This window comes from Erithacus rubecula (assembly GCF_903797595.1).
Source record: "Erithacus rubecula genome assembly, chromosome: Z".
NCBI classification, from domain to species: Eukaryota; Metazoa; Chordata; class Aves; order Passeriformes; family Muscicapidae; genus Erithacus; species Erithacus rubecula.
Window position 1 is genome coordinate 22,257,384 of NC_136661.1, and position 22,616 is coordinate 22,279,999.

At 41.9% G+C, this 22,616-nt stretch overlaps 1 protein-coding gene across 4 annotated transcripts in view; it reads right to left on the reverse strand.

The window, feature by feature from the left end:
* RAI14 (retinoic acid induced 14) overlaps window positions 1-21,958 on the reverse strand; it is an 88,501-nt gene extending 66,543 nt beyond the window's left edge. The window contains exons 1-2 of one of the 4 annotated variants that reach the window (XM_079329842.1): window positions 21,792-21,958; window positions 11,313-11,404 (exon numbers count right to left, since the gene is read on the reverse strand). In XM_079329842.1, coding sequence (XP_079185968.1) covers window positions 11,313-11,348 — 36 coding nt within the window. In that variant the 5' untranslated portion in view covers window positions 11,349-11,404; window positions 21,792-21,958. Of the gene's footprint in view, window positions 1-11,312; window positions 11,405-20,185; window positions 20,239-21,791 lie in introns of those variants that run through there. The other 3 variants (XM_079329844.1, XM_079329845.1, XM_079329843.1) reach the window with 3 other exon arrangements.
* Window positions 21,959-22,616: the final 658 nt, after the last annotated feature.

Sequence of the window (22,616 nt, forward strand, 5' to 3'; positions counted from 1 at the left end):
AAAACTGAGGATACTGAGCACTGCTGAGGTAATTTACAGGCCAATGGAAGGTGGGAGGAAGGGAACCAAACATTAGAAAACTATAAATGTTTCAAAAAGAAACATAAATTTAGGAAAATTAAAATTCTGCCCCAGACACAGTTATTAAACCTACGGGAGTTAACTAGGAGACAGGAGAAGAAAATGAGTAGAATTGCTACTGCCAGAGAGCAAGAAGATATTTGTTGTTAAGTAATACTTATGTAAAATTTCTAGATAGCAGGCTTTTTTTCTTGTTACCTTAGAGGCAGACACAACCACAGCCACCACTGTAGCAAACAGTTAACTTAGCATTTCCAGAATAAATCATAAAATTACTTAATCTTCACCTAAAAGCATCATGATGCTTTGGGTTTGGAAGTGGGAGGAAGGAGATTATAAATCTAAATTCCAGGCATGGAAACTCCCTTGTATTGGAGTTCCAGGGCATAATAATTACATTCTTATGCTAGCAAATGAAACACTAAAAATTACAAGTACATTTCAGCTAGAAGTTAATTAGCAAAACTTGCCTTCCTGGTCTCTGAAGAACACTTAGTCATATTCTTCCATTTTGCATCAGAAATTCTCAAATTGGACTGGGTGCCTTCAACACTGCACAGCTAAATGACACAGATACTGTGTATTTTACAGGGAGAAACAACAGCCATAGTTGCTCATTTGCTGAAACTATGTAAAAATACAGTGAATGAGAAGAGTCTGGACACAAACTTCTATGGTCAGAGGAGTGTCCCACGCTCCTCCAGCTAGCCTAAATTAAAAGAAGAAAATAATAAAGAAACTTTGGTGCTTGCCACATCATGTGTAATGACTGAGCAAACATTACACATAAAAAAGAGAAAAAAACCCAGACTATACATGATCCCAAAATCTCAAGTAATTTACCAGAAACTGGTGGTCACCCTTGAACAGAAGAAACCTACCTAGAGCCATTTGCCCACATACTGCTCATGTTTGTCCCATCTCATTAGCTATATCACAGTTCAGAAAACAATATAAATTAACATAAATGGTATTTTTTCCCTTAAATGACCCTTTAAGGAAAGCAAAATTACTCACAAACATTAAAAAACCAACAGCCTACATCTGACCTCGTGCATCTTACCATCATCTGAGCAAACGGAGGTAGCTGCAGTGCATCACCGCTGGAAACTTGCAAGAACTTTTTGCTGTGACATTAATCTCAGCTAATGTTCCTCACAAACACATGGAAACACAACCTTCCTCTTGAGTGCACAACATGCTAAATAACCAGCACAGCAATCCAGCTGAAGCGAGACCTGGCTTGCACACAAGGAACCTACACTATGAGAAACAAAACCAAAACACACTGAGCAACTCCAAGTTTACAAGCAAACAACATATGCATTAAGAAGTGGTATTCACTACTGGAAAAAACTGCTGCCCAACATGAAGTCTACAACAACTTCTTGCTGTGCAGCACTTCACATGCACAACCCTATTTGTTACACCAGGCTGCAGGGATGCACACCTGCTGCCTGGTGCATTTATCACACTTTGACACAGGACTGGAGACAGCTGTGAGACAAATCCAGCAAAATTAGACAGCAACAGGCTGTTTGTACCAAGTGGGACAGGAATACAACTGTGTGGTCAAAATGAAATCCACAAGAACCCCACCCTTAAGTGTGCTGTTATTGAACCAGTAATACACTCCAAGACAGTTTTGAACTTGCAGTCTTTCTCAACAATGTAAGGCACAAGGATATGGTAGACTGCTCAGGCTCCCATAGCTACAGTGGAGGACTTAAAGAAAAGTGTCCTGATTCTTCCCCTGATAGCACCCAGAAGTAATGTCATCAGCACATGGCTTCTCCCAAAATTCTCCTCTAAACTGGAGATGCATGGCTCTGATGGACTGTTTGCTGGATAGTGAATTGGCTGGAGGGCCACATCCAGGAGGCAGTCATCATCTCAAAGTCCAGATGGAGACCAGTGACAAGTGGTGACCCTCAGGTCCTATATTGGGACCAGTACTACTCAATGTGTCCACAACCAGTGCCATCCAGTGCACTCTCAGCAAATTTATGAATGACTTCATGTTGAGAGATATGTTTGACCTGATGCCATTCAGAGGGACCTGGATAAGCTCAAGAAGCAGAAACATCATGAGGTTTAGCAAGGCCAAGTTCTGGTGCTGCACCTGGATCAGGGCAACCTCCAGTATCAGCACAGGCTGGGCATGAACAGCCCCAGCCCAGCCCTGCCCAGAAGGGCTTGTGGGTGCTGTGGGTGAGAGGCTGGACATGCCCCAGCCATGGCACTGACAGCCCAGAGAGCCAAACGTGTCCTGGGCTGCATCCAGAGCCCCGTGGGCAGCAGGGCAGGGAGGGGATTCTGCCCCTCTGCTCTGCTCTGCTGAGACCACCTGGAGCACTGCACCAGAGCTGGGGTCCCTGCACAGGGACCAATTGGAGATCAAAGGGCTGGAGAACCTCTCCTTTGAGGACAAACTGAGAGAGATGGGGATGCTCAGTCTGGAGAAGAGAAGGCTCCAGAACAGTTTACTGTGGCCTTTTCATACTTTAAGGGGGCTAGTAAAGAACAATGGAGAGGGAGTTCTTCTCCAGACTTGTGGCAATAAGACAAAGGGTAATGATTTTAAACTAAAAGAGGGTAGACTGAAACTACAGTTTGCCACTGCTCCTGTCAAACAGAATCACATCACAGCCCATAAACAATCATCCCCCAAAGAAAATAAAGCAGGAGGAACAGAACAAAAACTCAACCTCCTCTAGACCCCAAAAAAGAAGCCACTGTTGGATAACCTGCCAATCTTAGCATCTTCAATATACAAGTGTATTTCAATGCTACACTGGGGGAAATCCAACCCTCACTGGAGCCCACTATATATGCCCATGGAGACATCATTTTAGTTTTCGTTCTTGATTCAATGCTCATCCAAGCAGACCAAAGTCTTTCTTCTGACTTCAAAGGCCCTGTTTCAGGCTCTGAATAAGCAGACAATTTACCCAAGCTGGCAGGATTCCTAAGAAGTTTCCACCACACACAGCAAAGAAGCAAAGATGAAAGAGAAGAGGTATGTGCCCATGAACTGAGACACACAGGTATATCAGGCACATATATATGCATTGGCAACCACATCGTTTGCAAAGTTATTAAAATACCTTTGCTTCTATCATTGCAATCAAGTCAATGCAAGTGTTCTGGACAGTTAGTTGTGCATTTCATCTGACACCTACACATGCAGCATGTCTGGGGAATGAGAGTCCTCAGACAACTTTACAGGAGTAAATTAAGCTCGTTTCAGATTACATTTTGCTAATTATACTATGTCATCTCTCAAAATCCAAATAGTAGAAAGTATCACTAGTGTCATGTGGAGTAAGACCACCACTTAAAGAGTTTTCTATCTCAAAATACTTAAAGGAAAATATGGAGTATACATAACAATCTAAATACAGGAAGAGAAAGTACCTATGGTAACAATAAATGTGGACATAAACTGTGAGTCTAAGAAATTAACACATTTTGAAGCTGTAGTTAAAAGCCATTCCACTGTGATGGCTTTTGCTAGCTCAATGTTAACAGTACTTTTAAAAGCTTTAAGACTGCAGCTTTGTCCAGATCATTTAGGTTTTGAAATAGGCAAAGTAGCTCATTAAACAGATTTTCAGATGTCAGACCAGCTACACAAGTGGACACTTCTCATTTCCTGGGAAGAATGGCCACTGACACAGTGATTCTATTCTATGGTTTGGCTTCACACATTTTCAGAACACGTATGAGACGTATATTCAGCACACTGCAAGGATCACAATGTGCAAGGAACCAAAAGAGGGTTTGTCATGTCCTCAATGCTGGATATTTTCCTGGACTACACACAATCAGAACAGCTTCTTGAAGAATAGCACTATAATACATTGCTGGAATAAGGTATTTAATACCTCATACCTCTTTCACTCTGACTCACTCCTTAGCATTTGTTGTTTGCTTGTATCATTCATAGTCTACCAAAATATAAGCACAGAATGAAAAGGCTCAAATCCCACTAAAACAAAATGTATGGGTGTTATATTCACTAGACAATATTACAGATAATAGCAGATATTCACAGCAAACTGTCTTTACTAACAGCAAAAGACAAGACAAAAGCCTTCAAACAAATACTGCGCCATTCCTTAAAATCCTCTCCTTCACATGAGCTTTAACAGACAATTTCATACCAGACCAGAACAGATCAGGCACAAGCCATGCCAAAAAGGAAGAGAGGATATAGTGTACCACAATAAAGACACACAGGCTGCTCATTTATAATTTTTAATTGATTTTATTTTACATTTAAATCTTAAAGATAAACAATTAAATGAAAAAAATTACAAATGTTTTTTCTTTCCAACTCTTCCAAAGTTGGAAAGCCTTTGAACTTTTGTGCTCTCTTTAGACGGACACAAAAAATGTTTCTACACAAAAAGATTCCTTTCTTGTTACCAATAGATTCAAAAATACTAGTTTTCTCCAGCTTGTATATACCAATTTGCTTTTCCTTTTGCTACTCTCTCCCATTTCTTAATCCTGTTTAAGGAAATAACCATGTGTTTATTCAAAGTAAACTAACTTCAACCCAGGTTTGTCTACTGTAATTCCAAACATCACAGCACAGTTTTCATTCAACCAATTCTCTCTCCTTTCTGTCTCAAACATTTGGAGACTGAAGTTTGTTTACAGAATACCTGAAAGTTATTTAGCCTTAAACACTTTCCATATTTTCCCATCCAGAGACAGATGATCAGCAGACAACCCACAGCAGCCCAGTTGCTTCTTCTCACAGAACAGTTACCAAAATAGTAACTCTGACCCTTCAACTGTCCCTTCTTTCCTCTCCCTTTCAAACCTTTTGGCTTCCCTTCTGCTTTTCCATACCCTTATTTGTGAGTCTTCACTTGTCTTCTCCATTATATTTTCTTTTCACCATTAAAAGAGATGCTACATAACTTTTGAGCTGATATTGGCCCCCTCACAGAGGGCTCCTGCACACCAGAATTACAGTTCACCTGAATAAAATAAGATTACATGTACTCCAAAAACATTCCTGTTGTCAATAATAAAGTAAATAAACTACCTGAAGGCAAGAACTGTCTGGAACCACCAGCAGGTCTTACTCTAATATACTTAGAACATGTTTAATTTCTTTCCTGGACAAAACAGAGGAGAGCCTTATGCTATCCAGAACTGGGGGCATGAAGCCAAATAGCAGAACATGTGGGGAAGGTGTAACCTTTGACTCCTAAAGGAGGGAGAATCAGGAACCACAGCAACTGTTTCAAGAGGGAAAGAAAGCTCAATTTTTCCATTCCCAAGAAGAACTGTTTGGGGGCAATCTGTACACTCCAGAGATGAAGCATTCCATCACACACTGTACAGTGGAATCAAAGATTACCACTGAAGAACACAGTAAACTGAGAAAAACTACAGTCATGATAACCAGGCTGATTCAATACAGCACACAATAAAAGCAGGATACTGAAATTAAAGCGAGCTTCAGTAGTTAATTTTCTAAATAATTGTGTACAATAGTCAAACAACACTGCCATTTCACTTTTCTTGCCAGAGAGAATTTTGTATGTGGTGGCTTTTTGTCACAATTGCCCTGAAAGAAAGTATCTTTGCACAAAGCAGACACTGCAAATTTCAATCCCATGCTTCTTCCTAGGTTAATTCTAGCTTTCAGTGGACAGAGCAATTTAAGGGCTGTTTGCAGGAGATCCTGCTTTATTAGCATTCAAGTTGCCCCACCCAAGTTTTGTTCTCCCACACATTCAGCCCAGAACAAAAAAGAATACAGATTTTAATTGAATGTATCCCAGCAATCTTTCCATTCCAAACCCTCAAGTAACTTAGCTTTTTAGACTTTAGAAACTGCTAAGCTCATTACTTCAAACATTTGGCAATAAAAAGAAATGCCAAGGCTTAATTGCATAGTGTCTAGATTAAGACTGAGATTTTACACCACAACATATCTAACTGCCTTACCATTTTGAGATTTATGGAACAATGACTACAGAAAAGGCCAAAAAGCAGAAATTTTCATTAGAAATTCCAAAATTCTCAATGCCCATGTGACTGTACAACAAATTGATATTTCCAGAAATACCAGAAGTTAAAGCTGTAAGTAAGTAGCATTGGGGAATCCCAGCCTGTCTCTGCTTCTGACAATAGGTACCTTTCCAGGTGAACTGCACAGTCAATTTTCAATTTTAAAGGACACATTATTATTTTAATTATTCAGTATTTAGGATATTTGGAAACAAATCTCAATTTTAATCTTCTTGTTCATTCAACAAAATAGCAATTAGAAGAAAACTGGTCTCTGTCAAATTGCAGTACATGTTTTTCAGGTGATCTTTAATACTTACAGATAAAGAGTCCTAAAACTTTTCAGTTTTTTCCTATAAGCTTAAGACAGTGAAAACAATCCAAACCATCAGAGCCTTCACACAATATTCTTTTTCTAGAGTAATCAAGAACATAGTTTAAAACCAATCTACCTGAACAAACCTCTTAGGCACTTACATCATCCTAGTATCAAAGAGCTAGATACTTGAATATGTGTAGGTGCCTGAAAATGTTGATGAGCATCTTGTCATATTTAAGAAACAGGCAAAACTTGTTTAGACAGGCCTAATCTTCACACATTTGAAAATGTACTTTGTTTAAGATTTTAGATGCTTTTGAAGTCAGGCCACAAACTGACTCGTTACTCCAGAAAACAATCTCAAATATTAAAGGCCTAATATGACATCAGGAGCTGTATTTTAATTGCAATTTTTCAAAATCTTCTTTTCTAAGCAGAAACCATGAAGAGCTTCAGTCTTAGTGGACACTCATTGTCCATTGTGTGAATAAACTGTGGACTGTGTATAAACAAGTTCAGCTCTGGAGTGATAGCTCCTGGTATTACTATAGCAACTTTTTCAAGTGTTACATGTGATAGCCTCTAGTAACAATTAAAAGGGTCAACCTTTTAGGTGGTCAGCTGTCCCAGTCTGAGGTTTCTCCTTTGCCCCAAGATCACCCCAGGGACATGAAGTGGTTCAAACCCCGGTTTTCTCTGAAGCAGCCAAAGAGAAATTGCTGGAGACGGTTTTCTCTTGTTCCAAGGATTGTTTATTATTTCTTATCTCAGGCACCTTTTGCCTGGCCAGCAGGGTCTGCTCAGCCTGGCATCCATGGTGGAATCTGCCTGGTGAAGGCAGGGCTTATCTTATATAGTTTGTACTACATATTACACGTTTACAACAATTTTTCCAATACATTACAATTTTATTAAATTATCCAGCCCTGACTCCATCCAATCCGAGAGTGCCAACATGTCACCCAACATGGATGACATGGAGAAGAAGGAGGAAAAGGTGTCCACCCCCCAAATTCTCCATCTTGGCCACGTGTCCCTTATCATAAACATTCCCAAAAGTTTATTTATCGTTGTAACAATCTAATTTATACTTTACTAATTTTGGTGACCTGTTTCCATTCTCTTTGTGCTGACAACTTCCCCCAGGGGTTAGAATTCAGCACCTGTGACACCAGGGTCTCACTCAGAGGTCTTTGAGACCCTTGCCAGGGGGGTTTTGAGACCCTCAAGGAGGCCAGAGGTATGCCCTGGGCTCCCACATCTCCCCCCATTGTTTGCACTAAAAACACCCTTTTTACAGCTTTGTTTAAGGTGCACCGAATGCACTGGATGATGCACGGCAAAGCAATGAGAATAGCAACAAGCCTCACTAATACATAAAAACCTACTTTTAATTTTTTTTTTTTACAAATGTAGAAGATTAAAAAGGTTAAACAGACCGTCCAGCCACGATAACTGTGATAAAACTTTTTGAGTTTGATAAGGGGAAGCAAGAGATGAGGAGAGTAGAGAAAATACAGCTTCTCAGACAGAAGGGACTTGTTGCTTTGTCAAGACATGATTGCAGCTTCTGTTGTCTACACATTCTTTAAGTGTGCACATCCACTGCTTAGCTTCCAGTATTGGCCTTTGCTCCCACCCAGGCACCCTGCTCACAGATTCCCAGTATACAAGCATCCTCCTGTGACTACACATCATGCTTTGACAATAGTCATTTGTGACAGAGCGATAAATCTCAATCCTTCTCTCCAAATACACGTGTTCACATGGCAACAGTCACCCCCAAGAAGGATTTCACAGTGATTAAGTGTGTCAAGGACAAAGGGTTCTCCAATTAATGGGGCTGGCTTCACATACAGTAAATCAGGTGAAATACAGGGATACAGCAAAAGCATGAAGTGAGGAATCTCACTTCTACTGTGGACTATATCAATCCTGCTAAATATTGAAATTAACAGCCTTATTTACTTGTGTGTTCCTGCAACTCCTTTGCTAGGACGCCCACCCTTGTGCTTTTTGTGCCAATACTCTCAGGGTATGATCTCACAACCAAGCAGCAACTGGAGAAAGGAATGTCCTGCTGACATTCCCAGGGCCGACCCGACAATAACACAGAGCAGAGAGTTACTTGTCTGACACTCACCCCACAAAGTATTTTTCCATCATTTCTTGTCCTTGACCTGGCTCACTGCAGGGTCAGATACCCTCAAAATGTGAAGAGAAGATATGAAAAAAAGAGGGAGCAGGGCCATCTCTTTCACGAGCATCGAGATTGGTGTAAAGTCCACTGTCAGGGACACCAAGAAATATACTTGAATATCAGCAGTTACACTCATTTTCAATTAAGCCACTGCAGGAAAGCCTAGAGAGCTTCAATATGCCAGTGAAATTTCCTTCATGATCTTCATTCTGGCACAAAGTTTTATATTATCAGCCCTACTGCTGAAGAAGCGTTTGTAATTCCTGTTTCTCCTGCACATCTTGAAGACTTACCTCCTACTCTTCCCACTCCTTATTTTTTAATGCTAACAATGAAGTTATAGACAAGGGTACTCTTCCTTACCCCAAGACATCTTCAGTTCTAAAATACAATACACTAAAATTTTATTTTAGGGAGGAATGAGAAAAATACACTGTCCATCCCTTCTGACTTTACTTTCATCTCCAATCCAAGAGCAGTTACCATATCTTATGAATTGAGATATAAATACAACCAACCAATTCCCATTAAAAAGACATCCTTTCTCTCCTCCTCAAAAACTGTAATTACGAGCAGCTTCTGGAAACTGAAGAGAAGGATTATTTTCCTTGCTTATCTTGCACAAAATGTAGGACAGCTCCTGTTGGTTGCCTTGAATTATGCCCCTAAGGCTTGGCTTCAAAACAGAGGAAAAGAGACTGTCATGGATTTAGACTGCTGTGCTCTTAGAGCTCAGATCTAAATTTTAGGTATCTGAAAAATCCTTTGCGGTCAACCTTGTCTCCAGCCAGTAGACAGCAGCAGCATCAAAACAGCAATTAGGTTCAGACTGCCCTTGATTTTGGGGAGAGGAGCACACAAGTTATCAGGGCTAGATAAGTAAGAGATGCAATTTACGACAGTGGCTGAACCCCTACAACAAGGTCTGGTTTCATCACACATGTCACTTTGCCTTTGCTCTAGAGCAGCAGCCTAGCCAAGCAGGATAAAAGTCTGAATGAAGTCATTCTAACACATGGGCACACCTAACTTCCAAGTGTGTTCATCTATTAGCCAACAGACCGATCTCATTACCCATGCAGATCCCTATTAAAAGTTTCAGTGGTGTAGGTGAACTCAAAATAGCAATTGCTGCTGCTGCTTGTTGCAACAGGAGTAATGTCTGACCATGGAACTTTAGCAGTTCTAAACTGAAAAGCAAGTTCAGTGAGACAGGACACCAGAGACCTCTGACATTATTTTTATTAGTTGTGAATTGGCACAAGACTGTGCCACTGCCTGGTTCAGTCTGGTGACCAGCAAAACCAAATACTGCTTAAATAGTGAAAAGTGTTTCCCTCTGCACCTAAAATTAGAATAATTCTGGAATATTCTAGAAAGCAAAGGTTGGTTTACTTAGCTTGTTTATAGAGGCAGTCTTTCAAGAACTACCTCTTGCTAAACTGAAGGAGCAAAGCATCCACCAGCGCTGCTGCAAGGATGCCAATTCACCAGCTGCACCAAATGCTAACCAAATACTAACCTACAGCTCAAAAGACTTTCTGAGCAGTAGCCAGCACATTTGCACCACAACAGTGACTCTACCTTCTGCAGCTGATTTTGTGCACTACAGGCAGGCTAAAGACACGTTACTCTAACGTGCCATGAGACCATCTTTCCATCAAAACACCCACTAAGTGCACTCTGTAACTTTACTCATGAACATTAAAACTTCTTAAGATGATCCATTTTCAAACCTAAGCATCTTCATCCAACATGCTTCCCCAGGACCCCACACAAACCTGGCAATGACAAACAATACATCACCTCTCTCCAAAGGACACAAAAACTTAGGATGAAGAATGAAACACTACATTCTTCACAGATGATGAAGATTTGTTACAAATTCTTACCATATCTGGAAAGTCAACTAAACAACAAACTCACATATTTTACAGACTTCTTGTTAGCAACACAAAAACCTGGAATGAGTAGTAGTAAGAACAGAAGGACAAAAACAGGACTAGACTACAGGAGTTCCACTGCTCCAAAGGAAGTATTGCTTACTATACACGTCAAAGTCTGTGTCTCCATCAATAATTTCACAACAAGCAAGATTATGTGCAAACTAATATCTCCCTTAATGCTGTTCTGGAGATTCTCCTGAGAATCTCCACATTTATGTCTCCCTTCCCCACTGCTCAACCCTCATATCCACCCCTCCTGTCACACTAGAACTGATAAATCACAGCTGCCCTAATTGCTCAGCTGGTTCCTATATTCTTGCTGACACAGAAACCCTGCCACAGACTGAGGAGACATTACATTAAGTGCTCAAACACCACACTGATAAGAACAGTACTAGGCTTAGACAGAAATATGATTGGATAGTAAAGTCCTTACGAGGCTTAATCTAAACCTGGAACAAACTTTCAATCTGGGCAGCACAATCTAACAGAAATCCTGCAGACCTCACAGACGTGTATGATTCAGCTATGGGGACCAAGGTAGTAAAACACTGTTAATTTGCATAACAGATAATGGCTCTGCAAATAGAAACAGCCTACTCCATACTGTATTCAGCTGTTGCCTTTGTGCTTTCTTCTCTGTAATTCATTAACCTACAAGCTTATCAAGGTGGGAGTGAAGAACTTGTTTCCAGCATGAAAACCAGCAGTCAAACTCAGAAGTACTTACGTCACTCTTCCTGAACTTTGCTTTTAAGCTCTTCATGGTGATCACATTCAACCTTACAAAGTTTTGAGCAGCTTCTTATTCTTCTTCAATATCTAAATAAAAAAGAAGAAAGTAAGATTCCAACTTGATACCATTCAGTCCACTGGCAGGCAAATCACAATTGAATATGCATACCTCTATCACCCTCTGATGATTTAGCCCTCAAGCTCTAAAAAATTATTAACAGACACTTAAAGGAAATTTTCTAACTGTTTCTCTAAACTCAGAAATAAGCCTAAATCTGACCACTGAACAACAGAACAAATGTTTACCAAAAATGAAACTGTGTATCATGCGATACTAACTACATCTCCACATATTTAGATCACCAACACATTCATACATGAGTAGACTCCTCTGACCACCACCTATTTTAATACTATCATCAGGACAGCCATTTGTAAAGTGGCAAAGTCATATTAAGCATGCAGTCATTCATCAAAACTCCACCATCCTATCACCACAGGTCTGCACTGGGTAGCAGAAGTACCACCATTATCCTATGCACAAATCTAACTCCTAACCAAACTCAAAATTGTACTTCAGTCATGCAGGACACACACTGGGACAGCTCAATACAACACAGCAGACAGAATGCCTGAGCAAGACAGAGGTTATTGCTGGAAGAATTGTTTTGGATTCTTCCCCAAAAAGAACTGAAAGTGGGTTTTTAAGATCCATAGTTACTTGTAATTTGGCAGTGTACTATCACAGTTGTGTTCCCCCTTCCTCCCTTTCATATGAAGGAAAGCAGCAGTTGAACAAACACATAAAACTAACCTAACAGACAAGCTGCAAACTCCCACAGAGGAGAGTGAGTATCTAGAGCAAAGTTTAATAGGGGAAGTTTCAGTGATACCACACCTTGCCAGTACAACATAATGGTGAGCAGCACACTAAAGTAGCATGACAAGGTGTTTTTTCTTAAAGCACAGCACAAAATCTTAACGAGAGAGGAACATCTGGGTTGGCAAATGCACCAAGGCAAAAATGTTTCATGTTTCTAGTTTTACAGTATGCTTACTGAAATAGTTGCTTTCATCTAAAGTTTTTGCTGCTATACAAATTCTTTCTGAAGGAATAGTTTAAAGTTAAGGATGTTCAGCTGTATAAACTTCCTCTCTCCACCCTAGAAAAAAAAAGTAGAAGTTTTACAAGTCTAGTCAGATAAATAAATTACTGAAATAGGGACTGAAGCATAAATTCAAGTAAGTCATGCAGGGTCATTATGTTTCACATCACCCTTCAGAAATAGTAGATTATAATTTGATAATCAAAGTGAGATTCAGTTGCTTCATAAAAGTACATCTCATCATTAAAGGCAATTTGCTATGTTCTACATGATGCCTCAACTCTGAGGTTCAAAAACCCAACTACGCAGCACACTGTCAGTAGAATATATATGTATATGAATGCTTCCACAAAATACAATCCTAACTACCATTCAGGAATAGCAATCACTGCTAAGTAAACACGTTATTTAGTTCAACCCCATATTTATCTGACAGCCATTTAAGACAAACTGTAGTGCATGTCCTAAAAACAAACAAACAAACAAACAAACAAACAAACAAACAAAAATCTCATACACAGAAACTCATTGCCCATAGGCTACACCTCTCCAGTAGGTAACAGCAGGTACTCTGGATGGGGTAATTCTGTAAATTGTTAAAAAGTCATTAAATTGAATTAATTACTCTGACTCTAATCAAGCAGCCATTTTCCAGCCATGTCAGATCCCTGACTGCATCCAGGTATATGAACAAGGGGTTTAATTTAAAATTCTTGAGTTTAATCACAAGGAGAATGGGTTTCTGGCATCTTATTTAATTCTTTAGCAGGAAAAAAAATGAAAAAGAAAAAAAGAAATAAAATAGAGGAAAATAGATTTTGCAGAATCTTTTCACGCCCTGACCTAAGTGAAAATTTCTTAGCCTTTTGCTGGGTGGAATGGAGTATTAGTAAAACAGAAAAAAAAAAGTTAAAAAATAATAACTGAACAATTAAAAAGAAGGAATTATTTCAGATCAGTATGAGAAAAGGATATTACTTTGTTTCTGCTACACCTACCCAAATTTTGAGAAAGTGTTTAAATTGCACATCAGCTGTCATAACCTGGACTGTAAAGGAGCCTGAACCTCAGCAAGAGCCTAACAATTGCCTAAATTATCCTCTAGTAACATCAAGGAAGATGAGAACCACAAATGCCAGGGCACAGACAAGACAAATAGCATTACTCACCTGGCTTTCTTTGCATACTACACCAGGAAAAAAACCTCAAATCAAACCAAACCAAACAACCCCCAAACTTTTATGAAAAAAAATCAATGTATAGAAACTTTAAAGCTGTGAAACATTACACAACATCCCACAAAACCCAAAACTTAACAGGACTCTGTATTTTAAAACTTAAATATACTTTAACTAAAAAAAGTAAACTGTATAATTGGACTGGTTAATGAAGTATAAATAAATCCTGTGCACAGGGAATTAAAAACAAGAAATCTTTCCTCACATGTAGATTGCCAAAGAATTGTCTGCTGTAGGCTGTCTTTCCCCTTCCCACTCCCTCAGCATTTTTGGCTCCTATGGACAAAAGATTTATTATAGCTCCCAAAGAAAAAAAAGTGCTCAACTACAAGGCTGTGAGAGAAATGAAAACTCCTTGTAGGTACATGGAGCAGCTGCAAAGCTGGACCCTTTTCTCTGAGGAACCTGTAGGAGAGTCTAATTAACAAATTTTGCAAGCACTCCTAATGCATTACTCTCCCTCTTGTGAGAAAGGAAGAAGCACATTTTATACACAGAATGTGAAATTCAAATCCTCAGCATAATTAAAAAAGCATGTTCAAGCACACAAAAACAGCATTCCTAAGTTAGTGTGCTTTTCACATCTGTATTTTTTCCATACAATGCAGTTAAAACACAAACATTAAGATTATGGTTTGTGCATCATAATGCTCACAATCCTTCAACTGTAGAGATAAAAATGCATGAAGAGGTGAAGGCTGCCTTTTCTTGTCACTGTTTAAAGGAGGAAGACCCCTCTCAGACGGTGCAATTATTGGAATTGATGCAAAAAGAGGTCAGCATCCTAATTGGGCAGAGCTTTATGACAACTGTTCATTTGCCAGAGGGGGGATAAAGGAAGTGCCATTAAAATTACTCTCCTGTTTTACAAGATAGGAAGTGACTACTAGAAATTCACCAGGGAGCATCAAGACACTTCAAAACAATATTTCTGCAATGAATCACAGGTATTAACAAGAAGCAATTTTTACTAATAGTGGCATTTCTCCGCTCTCAGAATGAACATGATAATAAATACTGGGCACTGTCACGTTATAGCTGCAGCAAGTTAGCAGGAGATAAGTGCTAAACTCCAGGGATTCACAACAGCTAATGCTGATCACACGCTTTTAACCGTTAGATGCAAAATTAAATATCTAGTCCTCTATCTCATCTTTGACTTAATGTCAACAAACAGCCCTGAGGAATACAAGCCACAAAAAATATCTTTAGGTACTCAGGTGGTAAACCTATCTAGCTAAAACAAGAGTCATTGAAGTGGTGGTAATCTTTGGCCTCAATAATTTCATTGCAACTGTGTTTTAATACACAATACAATCTTTAGGTCTAAATGTAGGGAACAGATTAGGATAATCTTCCCTGCTGATTTATAGTGAGATTTGTGCAAAGCACAGTAAACAACAGTACTGACATTTTTTTCCCTTTCATTAAATTGCATTAAAATCTGAGCAAGGCCTTTCAAGCAATGTTACAATTAACTCCTTGAGGGGACCAAAATCCTGTAATGCAACAAGGAAAATACTTTCCCTAAACAAAACTGGAAGTTTACTGTAAAACCATATATTATACACAGTGTTTATGCTAATGAGCCACTCCTCACTGATAAGTGCTGAATTCAATCAATTTAGGTGTCAAAAATCTTACACCTCTTTCAGAATACCTTGAGAAGCATTCATCTCACACAAAGCTCTTTTGCAGCAAAGCATGACTAATGTTTCAACTAATTTCCCCTTCCCCTCCCAAAAACACTTCAAAAAAACATTTATAACCTTGAAAGGTTACAGGAAAGATTTACAGACTCTAGGCAAGATCTGGCAATACACATGGAGGTGTGGGGGAAATGAAAACAGGGTCTGGAGTGTGGAAGAGTACTCCTTCTACTGTACACTTACAACCTTTGTGTGACTACACCTACTCTCACGGGGAAAATAAGGGGCCCCAGAAGCATCTTCTCCCAAAGCACACCATCATTTACTCTCTGGATGATCACTTTCTAAAACACAAGCCCAGCTCTGACCCAGTACAGCCTAGCAGCAGCCAGCACTGCAAAGCAGCCAGAGGCATCAAAATTAATGCATCCCTTCTGCTGATCACCTTCAGTATCCAACTTTACAAATGCTTCACGTCCCTGAGCTTCCCTGACCTACCCTCCAACACCAAGAATGTCCTTCATGCAAGCTGCTCTTTAATATTGCCAAAGTCACAATACTGTCTGGAGACATTAGCCATTGCTCAGCCCCTTTGACTGCTCCCACATAAATGCAGCAAGCCCACTCTGTCCTAAAAAAGAAATCCACTCAACACTCCACCTTCCCTGACTACTTCCTATTTCCATCCAGCTGAGCATATTCTTCCACTTTTCAGGCCAAATCAGAGAAGCATGTATGATGTGACCAAAAGCTACAGTAACATTTCCTCACTCTTTATCAGCACAACTCAGTTTTTCCATCTTGAGTAACCCACCCTCCTATCATAGGAAAAGTCAAATGGAATAGCATTTTATAAACTCAATGTTACCTATAAAGACAAATAATTCTTGGCTTGGTTAATCTACTATTACTTACTAATGAAAACACACTGAAAAATGCACTGAGAAGCCCAAGCACCACACAAGAGTGGGAGTGATTTATATACAGTTAATCCCACTCTAAACAGAACCAGACATCAGAGATAGCAAGGGCCTTGGGTAACCTAGTGCATTCCCTCTATCTGCTCACAAATCACTGGCAAGGATGTGCTGAACTGTACAAATTTAAGCGTCTGAGCCCAGAAGTTAGAGCACCACGGATGTTGCAACTCTAACAAATCTAAAGCTATAGCTCGTGTCTCCAGGACACTTTGTATCAACTCTTTACTCTTACACATGCTTTGATATTCAGAATTTGCAAATATTGAACTTTATTTTAATGGATTCCGCTGAAGCAGTACCAGCCTCTCAGGATGCCATACAGCCAGTATAAACCCAGGCAAGTTGTTTGATGTAGGGATACATGCAGTTTGTTTAAAAAGTGTATTAAAAGGCAGTTCTAGATAGCCAGAAGAAAGCTAGCACCAACAAGGCCTTACATCCAATGAACAAGAGCAGGTTAGAGAAAAATCAAAATGTGACATTGCCCTGATTTGTTTACTTGGCATATTAGACAAGACTCTGGGCAAAATTCTAACTCCAATTAAGTCCAGGTAAATCTGTTGTTCACTCCCTACATACAATTTTATTCCAGTCCCACTTCCATTCCTTTGTCTGGAAGCATTTATCAACACACACCCAGGCACAACAAGAGACATGACTTGTTGCATGAACTGGGACATACTGATGCTCCTTCTCTGCCTTCAGTCTTCCTGTCTCTAGAACAAAGGTGCACACTCACCCTTGCACGGCCCCTTAATTTTGAGACCATCTTCTTCAGTTTGATCATGCATAAGACCCACTGCAGTCCTGAAGACTTTTGTACATTCAATGCTTAGTCAACTCATTATTGGATGAGTTGAGTGCTTAATTGGAAATAAAGGATCAAGCTACAATTAGCAATAGAGAAAAATGCCTTAGAGTACCACTTCTGAAATGTCAATTCTTAAGAAACCCACATGGATACAACAGCTAGTACTTGTTTATACTTCTTTCCTAGTATTCTATCACCAGCTATTCAACTTGTTGTTCCTCAGAATCATCAAACACAACAAATTATACAGTTGCAACATTAAATCTATAAAGAGATTTCAGAATATTAATCCATGACTTTATGGATTAATATTCTGAAATGGCCTAAGGCAGGGCAGTCATCTGTTAGAGGTGGAATTAGAAAGACAGGAACATCAAAGCAATCTACCTAAGACACTTGACAAGCCCCACTCCCACAAACACCTTGGAAGGGTATCCTACTGGAAACCACTTTAATCTAGAAATACCTTCAGAGACTGTACTGATAACACAGCTCCCAAACTCAGCTATCAATTTCTTGGGTAAATGCTTTAGCTGATGAAAACCAAACATCTTTTTTAACATTATTCAGAAATTGAGAGTTTCAAGTGTTTCTAGCCTTCAAGAAAAAGCACTAAAAGTTCAGATTTTTTCTATTCTGGAAGACTTTCAATGTTATAAACTAGCAAGACACCAGCAAGATTAACACCTACATTTGGTAAGTGATATTTCTGGAATGGTATCTATGCTGCCATTCAATAAGACCTGGCCAGGCTAGAGAGGTGAGCAGAGAGGAACTTCATGATGTTAACAAAGGCAAGCTCAAGACCAGCACAAGTTAGGTTAGTCTGCTGAATCCAGCTGTGTCCAGAAGGACCTGGAGTCCTGGTGGGTGACTTAAACATGAGCCAGCAGTACATCCTTGTGGCCAAGAACTCCAGTGGTCTCTTGGGGTGCTTTGGAACAGTGTGGACAGCATGCTGAAGGAGGCTCTTCTGCTCTGCCCTGGTGAGGCCATATCTGGAATGCTGTGTCCCATTCCAGGCTCCTTAGTTCAAGAAAGGCAAGGAACTTCTAGAGAGGGTCAAGTGGAGGGACACAGATGGTTAGGGAACTGAAGCATTACTCTCACTAGGATAGGCTAAGAAAGCTCAGTTTGTTCGGCCTGGAGAAGAGATGATTGAAGGGGGATCTTATCAATGCCTACAAATATCTCAGTGTGAGCAGGATGGGGTCTGACACTTTTCAGGTATGCCTGGAGACAGGGGCAACAAACATAAACTGAAACATAGGAAATTTCATCTGAATGTGAGGAAGAGCTTCTTTACTTTGAGGGAGACAACACTGGAACAGGCTGTCCCAGAGATTCCAGTGTGGAATCTCCTTTTCTGGAAATATTCAAAACCTTCCAGATCACAATCTTGTGCAACCTGCTCTAGCTGAACCTACTTTGGCAGAGGGGTTGGATTAGATGATCTCCAGAGGTTCCTTCAAACCTCAGTCATTCTGTGATTCCATGATCTTAATGATAATCAAGAGATTTTTTTCTGATTTTATTCAGGTTTTTAAAATTCATAGTCAATAGCAGCAGCACTAAGTGCTATATAAATATTAGAACAGTGTTTAAGATACTTCTCCCGGCCTTCACAGACTTATGAATCTTCACCTATCCCTGGTGGTGTGTCTCAGGCAGGTAGCTGTAAACAAGGTCTTCAGAAAGTACTCGAGTGTCAAAACTCTTCAGAGATATTTCAGGGTGTTCCAAAGTGCCTTTAGGAAGTTCTTGCCTGCAAGAACTAACAGTAGCTCCCCAACTCTCAGAAGTTGTGAGAAAAAAAATGGAACAGTCTCAGCTACTGAAACTACAGAGTCACAGGCAGCATACAAATTCTTTTCGTGTTGTAATATTGAACAAATTTGGCTTTCTCTCTCCTCTACCCATACTCCCAACAGATTTGTGTGGGAGGGGAAAAAAAAAAATCCATCTTGTTTTACAGTATTTTCAGTACTGGCAATGGCTTCTATGCAGAAAACCAAAAGAAGACTATGACAGCTTTAGAAAATGTACATAAGCTACTACAGCATTCATCTAAAATGCAAGTTCTGCCTGCAGAAGAAGAACCTGTGAAGACCTAAAACTTACCAGTAAAACGCACTAACCGTGAGGCTCTCCCTAAGATGTGACCATCTCAAATTCAGCACACTTGACCACCACTATCACCTCTGGGTGCTACTGGCCATCTTCCTCAGGACTCAACACAAGAGAAGAATGCACTCTTTCACTGCTGTGTGCTTCCACTTCTGTAGTCCTTGGCAAGTACCTGCACTGTCAGCTAGTCCAAAAGTGCCAGGAAGAGCTTCAGTTGCTCCCAGAGTTTAGCAGACTGGTCTCTGGCAGCTGGACAGTGACAAGCTCTGCTCTATTATATTACCAGAATTATACTTGTTTGCATTACTTCCTCTGAGCCCTAAACCCCATGGTCAGATGACTCTAAATACAAGGAGCAGCCAGGATTGACAATTCTGGAAGCAAAGCCCAAGCTACCTCAAATACAGAGCTATCACCCGCATGCATGCACAGGCACCTAGACAGCAGCTCCAAAAAGTGCTGGCAAGCAGGCAGGCTTCTCAGACATGCAAGAGGTACACACACAGGAGGAGCCAGCTGCTCAAATCCATAAACCCAGAAGATGTTATGGATTGCTGTGCTTCTACCTTGGAATTTTTAGTACTCTACTAAAAATTAGTAAGTCAAATCTGCCATTAAGCAAGGCACTGAAGCATTGGATCTGTTTGTTCCAGTTTCACTTGTTTTGGTTTTTTTCTCTATATTTATTTCAAGCCCTATCCCTGTGCAAAAAGAACTAAACCACAATCAGCTCCCAAAAGGAATGTGATTAGGGCATTGTTGCAGCAGGATTTAGAAATTACCAGCATCTTACACAAGAACTAGCTTTCATGTTTCTTCAATCACTGCTTGTCCCTCCAAAAAGGCATGAAGTTTTCAGAGAGAGAGAGAAGGAAAACTGAACATACAGAAAGAAAAAAAAAAAAAAAAAAAAAAAAGAAAGGAAGAGATGAGGCAAGCAAGTGATGAAATGCTTACATCACTTCATGAGATGAGCAGCCTTCCATCTAGTCTCTTCTTCACTTGATGTTATCCATCTCTTGGTTCAGGGAAATAGAGGGGAGGAGGTAGCATTTTATTGCCTTGCTAGCAGATGCTTTCTTGGAAGGGGAAGAGAATAGCAGAGGGACAATATTTTTAGAGATTGGAATTACGAGTATCTGCTACTGCACAGTGACTTATTGGCACCGAGCTTGGCTTCAAATCAAGGGAACCCTCAGTTCATATGATGCCTCGTTCTACTCAAAATGCGCTTTCACTCTGGCTCATATGGCCGTGATTCAATTTTTCTATTAGTAAATAAAATCTCATTGACAGCTTTCCATGAGTGTCCCAAGACAGGAGCCAAGAAGGTCATTGACAGATATTTACTAAATTCAGTTACTCCTAGTTAATCCTGGACATCAGAAAACCTTTCTAACATGATGTATGTGAAATTTTTGGCATTTGATCTATTTTATTTTAATCACACAGCTAATCTACAACCTGCTAGGGTAGATGAAAAGGAAAGAAAGAGGAAAAAGGAGATTAGAGCTTCTACGAAAGTAGCAGTCAACTGGCAGTGTTTTATATCAGTGCTGTAGTAAGCACATTCATACTCATTATAGAAGCAAACAGGAGAATTCGTTAGAGATCCTGCAACACCGTTAAAGCCTACTCTTTTCACAAGCAGAAAGTTAAGAATGTCACAAGTGGCAACAGCAGACTGCAGAAGGCTTGTGCTGCCAAACGCTGTGCAAGAGGATGATAAATCCTTCGTATGCTCCGTGAGAAGTTAGAAGCACAGGTTCCCGATTAAACTCCATGCTATTCCTAAAGCAGACTACTTAAATTTTTAATTTATTTATTTGTTTAATAGCAACAGAAAACCTGGATCTTTTAAGCCTGCGCTGCCATAGAAAGGAGCAACCCCCAGCGCGCCCGCGGGGTACGGGGATCCGCGGCCGGCAGAGGGGCGGGGGGACCGGCGGAGCCCGGCAGCGACCGTGCCCCCACAAACCCCCCGGGACAGCCGGGGCCGCCCTTCTGCCCGGAGGGAGGACTCTGAGGGGCCCCCGGCGGAGGATTTAACTCCATCAGGGCGCCCCGCGACCGGCACTGCCCCGCGCTGCCGGGGATCCGCCGGGGCCGCGGGAGCTGCGGAGAGCCCGGGGCAGAGGCGCGGGGCAATGAACCGGCGGTGCCATCCCTCACCCCCGCGGGCAGCTGTCACTGCCCGCCACGCATCTTGAGAGGAAAGCAAAACAAAGCAAACCAAACACAGAGTAAATTAAAATAAGCAGTCAAGCGGCAGCGACCCAAAGGTTGCCGTCCCCCCGCTGCTCCCCGCTCCCCCACACGGGGAAAACGGGGCGCTCCGGCAGCACCCGGCGAAAAGAAGGGAGAAGTTCCCTCCTGTTGCGCCCCTCAGAGGTTTCCCCGCTCCGGGGCAGCGCCCGGAGCCCCCCGCGCCGGGCGGCGGAGGCGGGAGCAGGTGGGCGCCGCACACAAAGCCCCATTCACAGCGCCCGCCGCCGCCGCCGCCGCCGCCGCCGAGCGCGCACGGACCCGAGCCCGCCGCCCGCCGCCCGCGCCGCGCCCTCACCTCACGGAGCGCCCGCGTCCCGCTCCGCCGGCGCGGCTGTGGCGGACCGCGCGCACTGCGACCCGCCGCGCTGCCGAAGGGCGGAGCGCGCCGCGAGCGCCCCGGGACACTCGGGGGCGGGACGCGGCGAGCACGTGACGGCGGGGGCTGCGGCCCGCGGGGAGGGGGCGCGGGCCCGCCCCGCCCGGCGCGGCTGAGGGAGAGGGAGGGAGCGCGCTGGGAGGAGACCACCCTGCTGGCGGAGGGTCGTGTGTGTGTCTCGGGAGGGATGTGGGGAACCACGGAATCACTGGATATGCTGAGTTGGAAGGGCCCCACAGGGATCATCAGTGTCCAAGTCGTGGTCGTGCACACGACACCCCGAGTCACACCATAGGACTGAGAGCATTGTCCGAGCGCTTCTCGAGCTGTGTCAGGATTGGAGCTGTGAGCGATTCCCTGGGGAGCCTGTTCCAGTGCCCAACCACCCTCTGGGGAAGAACTTTGTCCTGATGTGCCACCCAAACCTCCCCTGACACAGCTTCAGGCCGTTCCCTCAGACCCTGTCACCACAGAGCAGAGATCAGTGTCCGCCCCTCCTCTCCCCTCAGGGAGCTGTAACTGCGATGCGGTGTCCCCTCAGTCCCCCCAGGCCGAAGGTGGCTGCCAGTCCACTGCCATCTGTGCATTCTCTCCCATCTCCTTAGGATACAGCTGGGGAGAGGGGGCAGGGGCCAAACCCGTGTCAAATTCTCAAGGAAACACAAGTATTTCAGCACATGAGGGAAATCCTGTGTTTTGGTTCTCCACAAAGCTTCTCTGTATGTCAAACACCCCTTTGTCAGA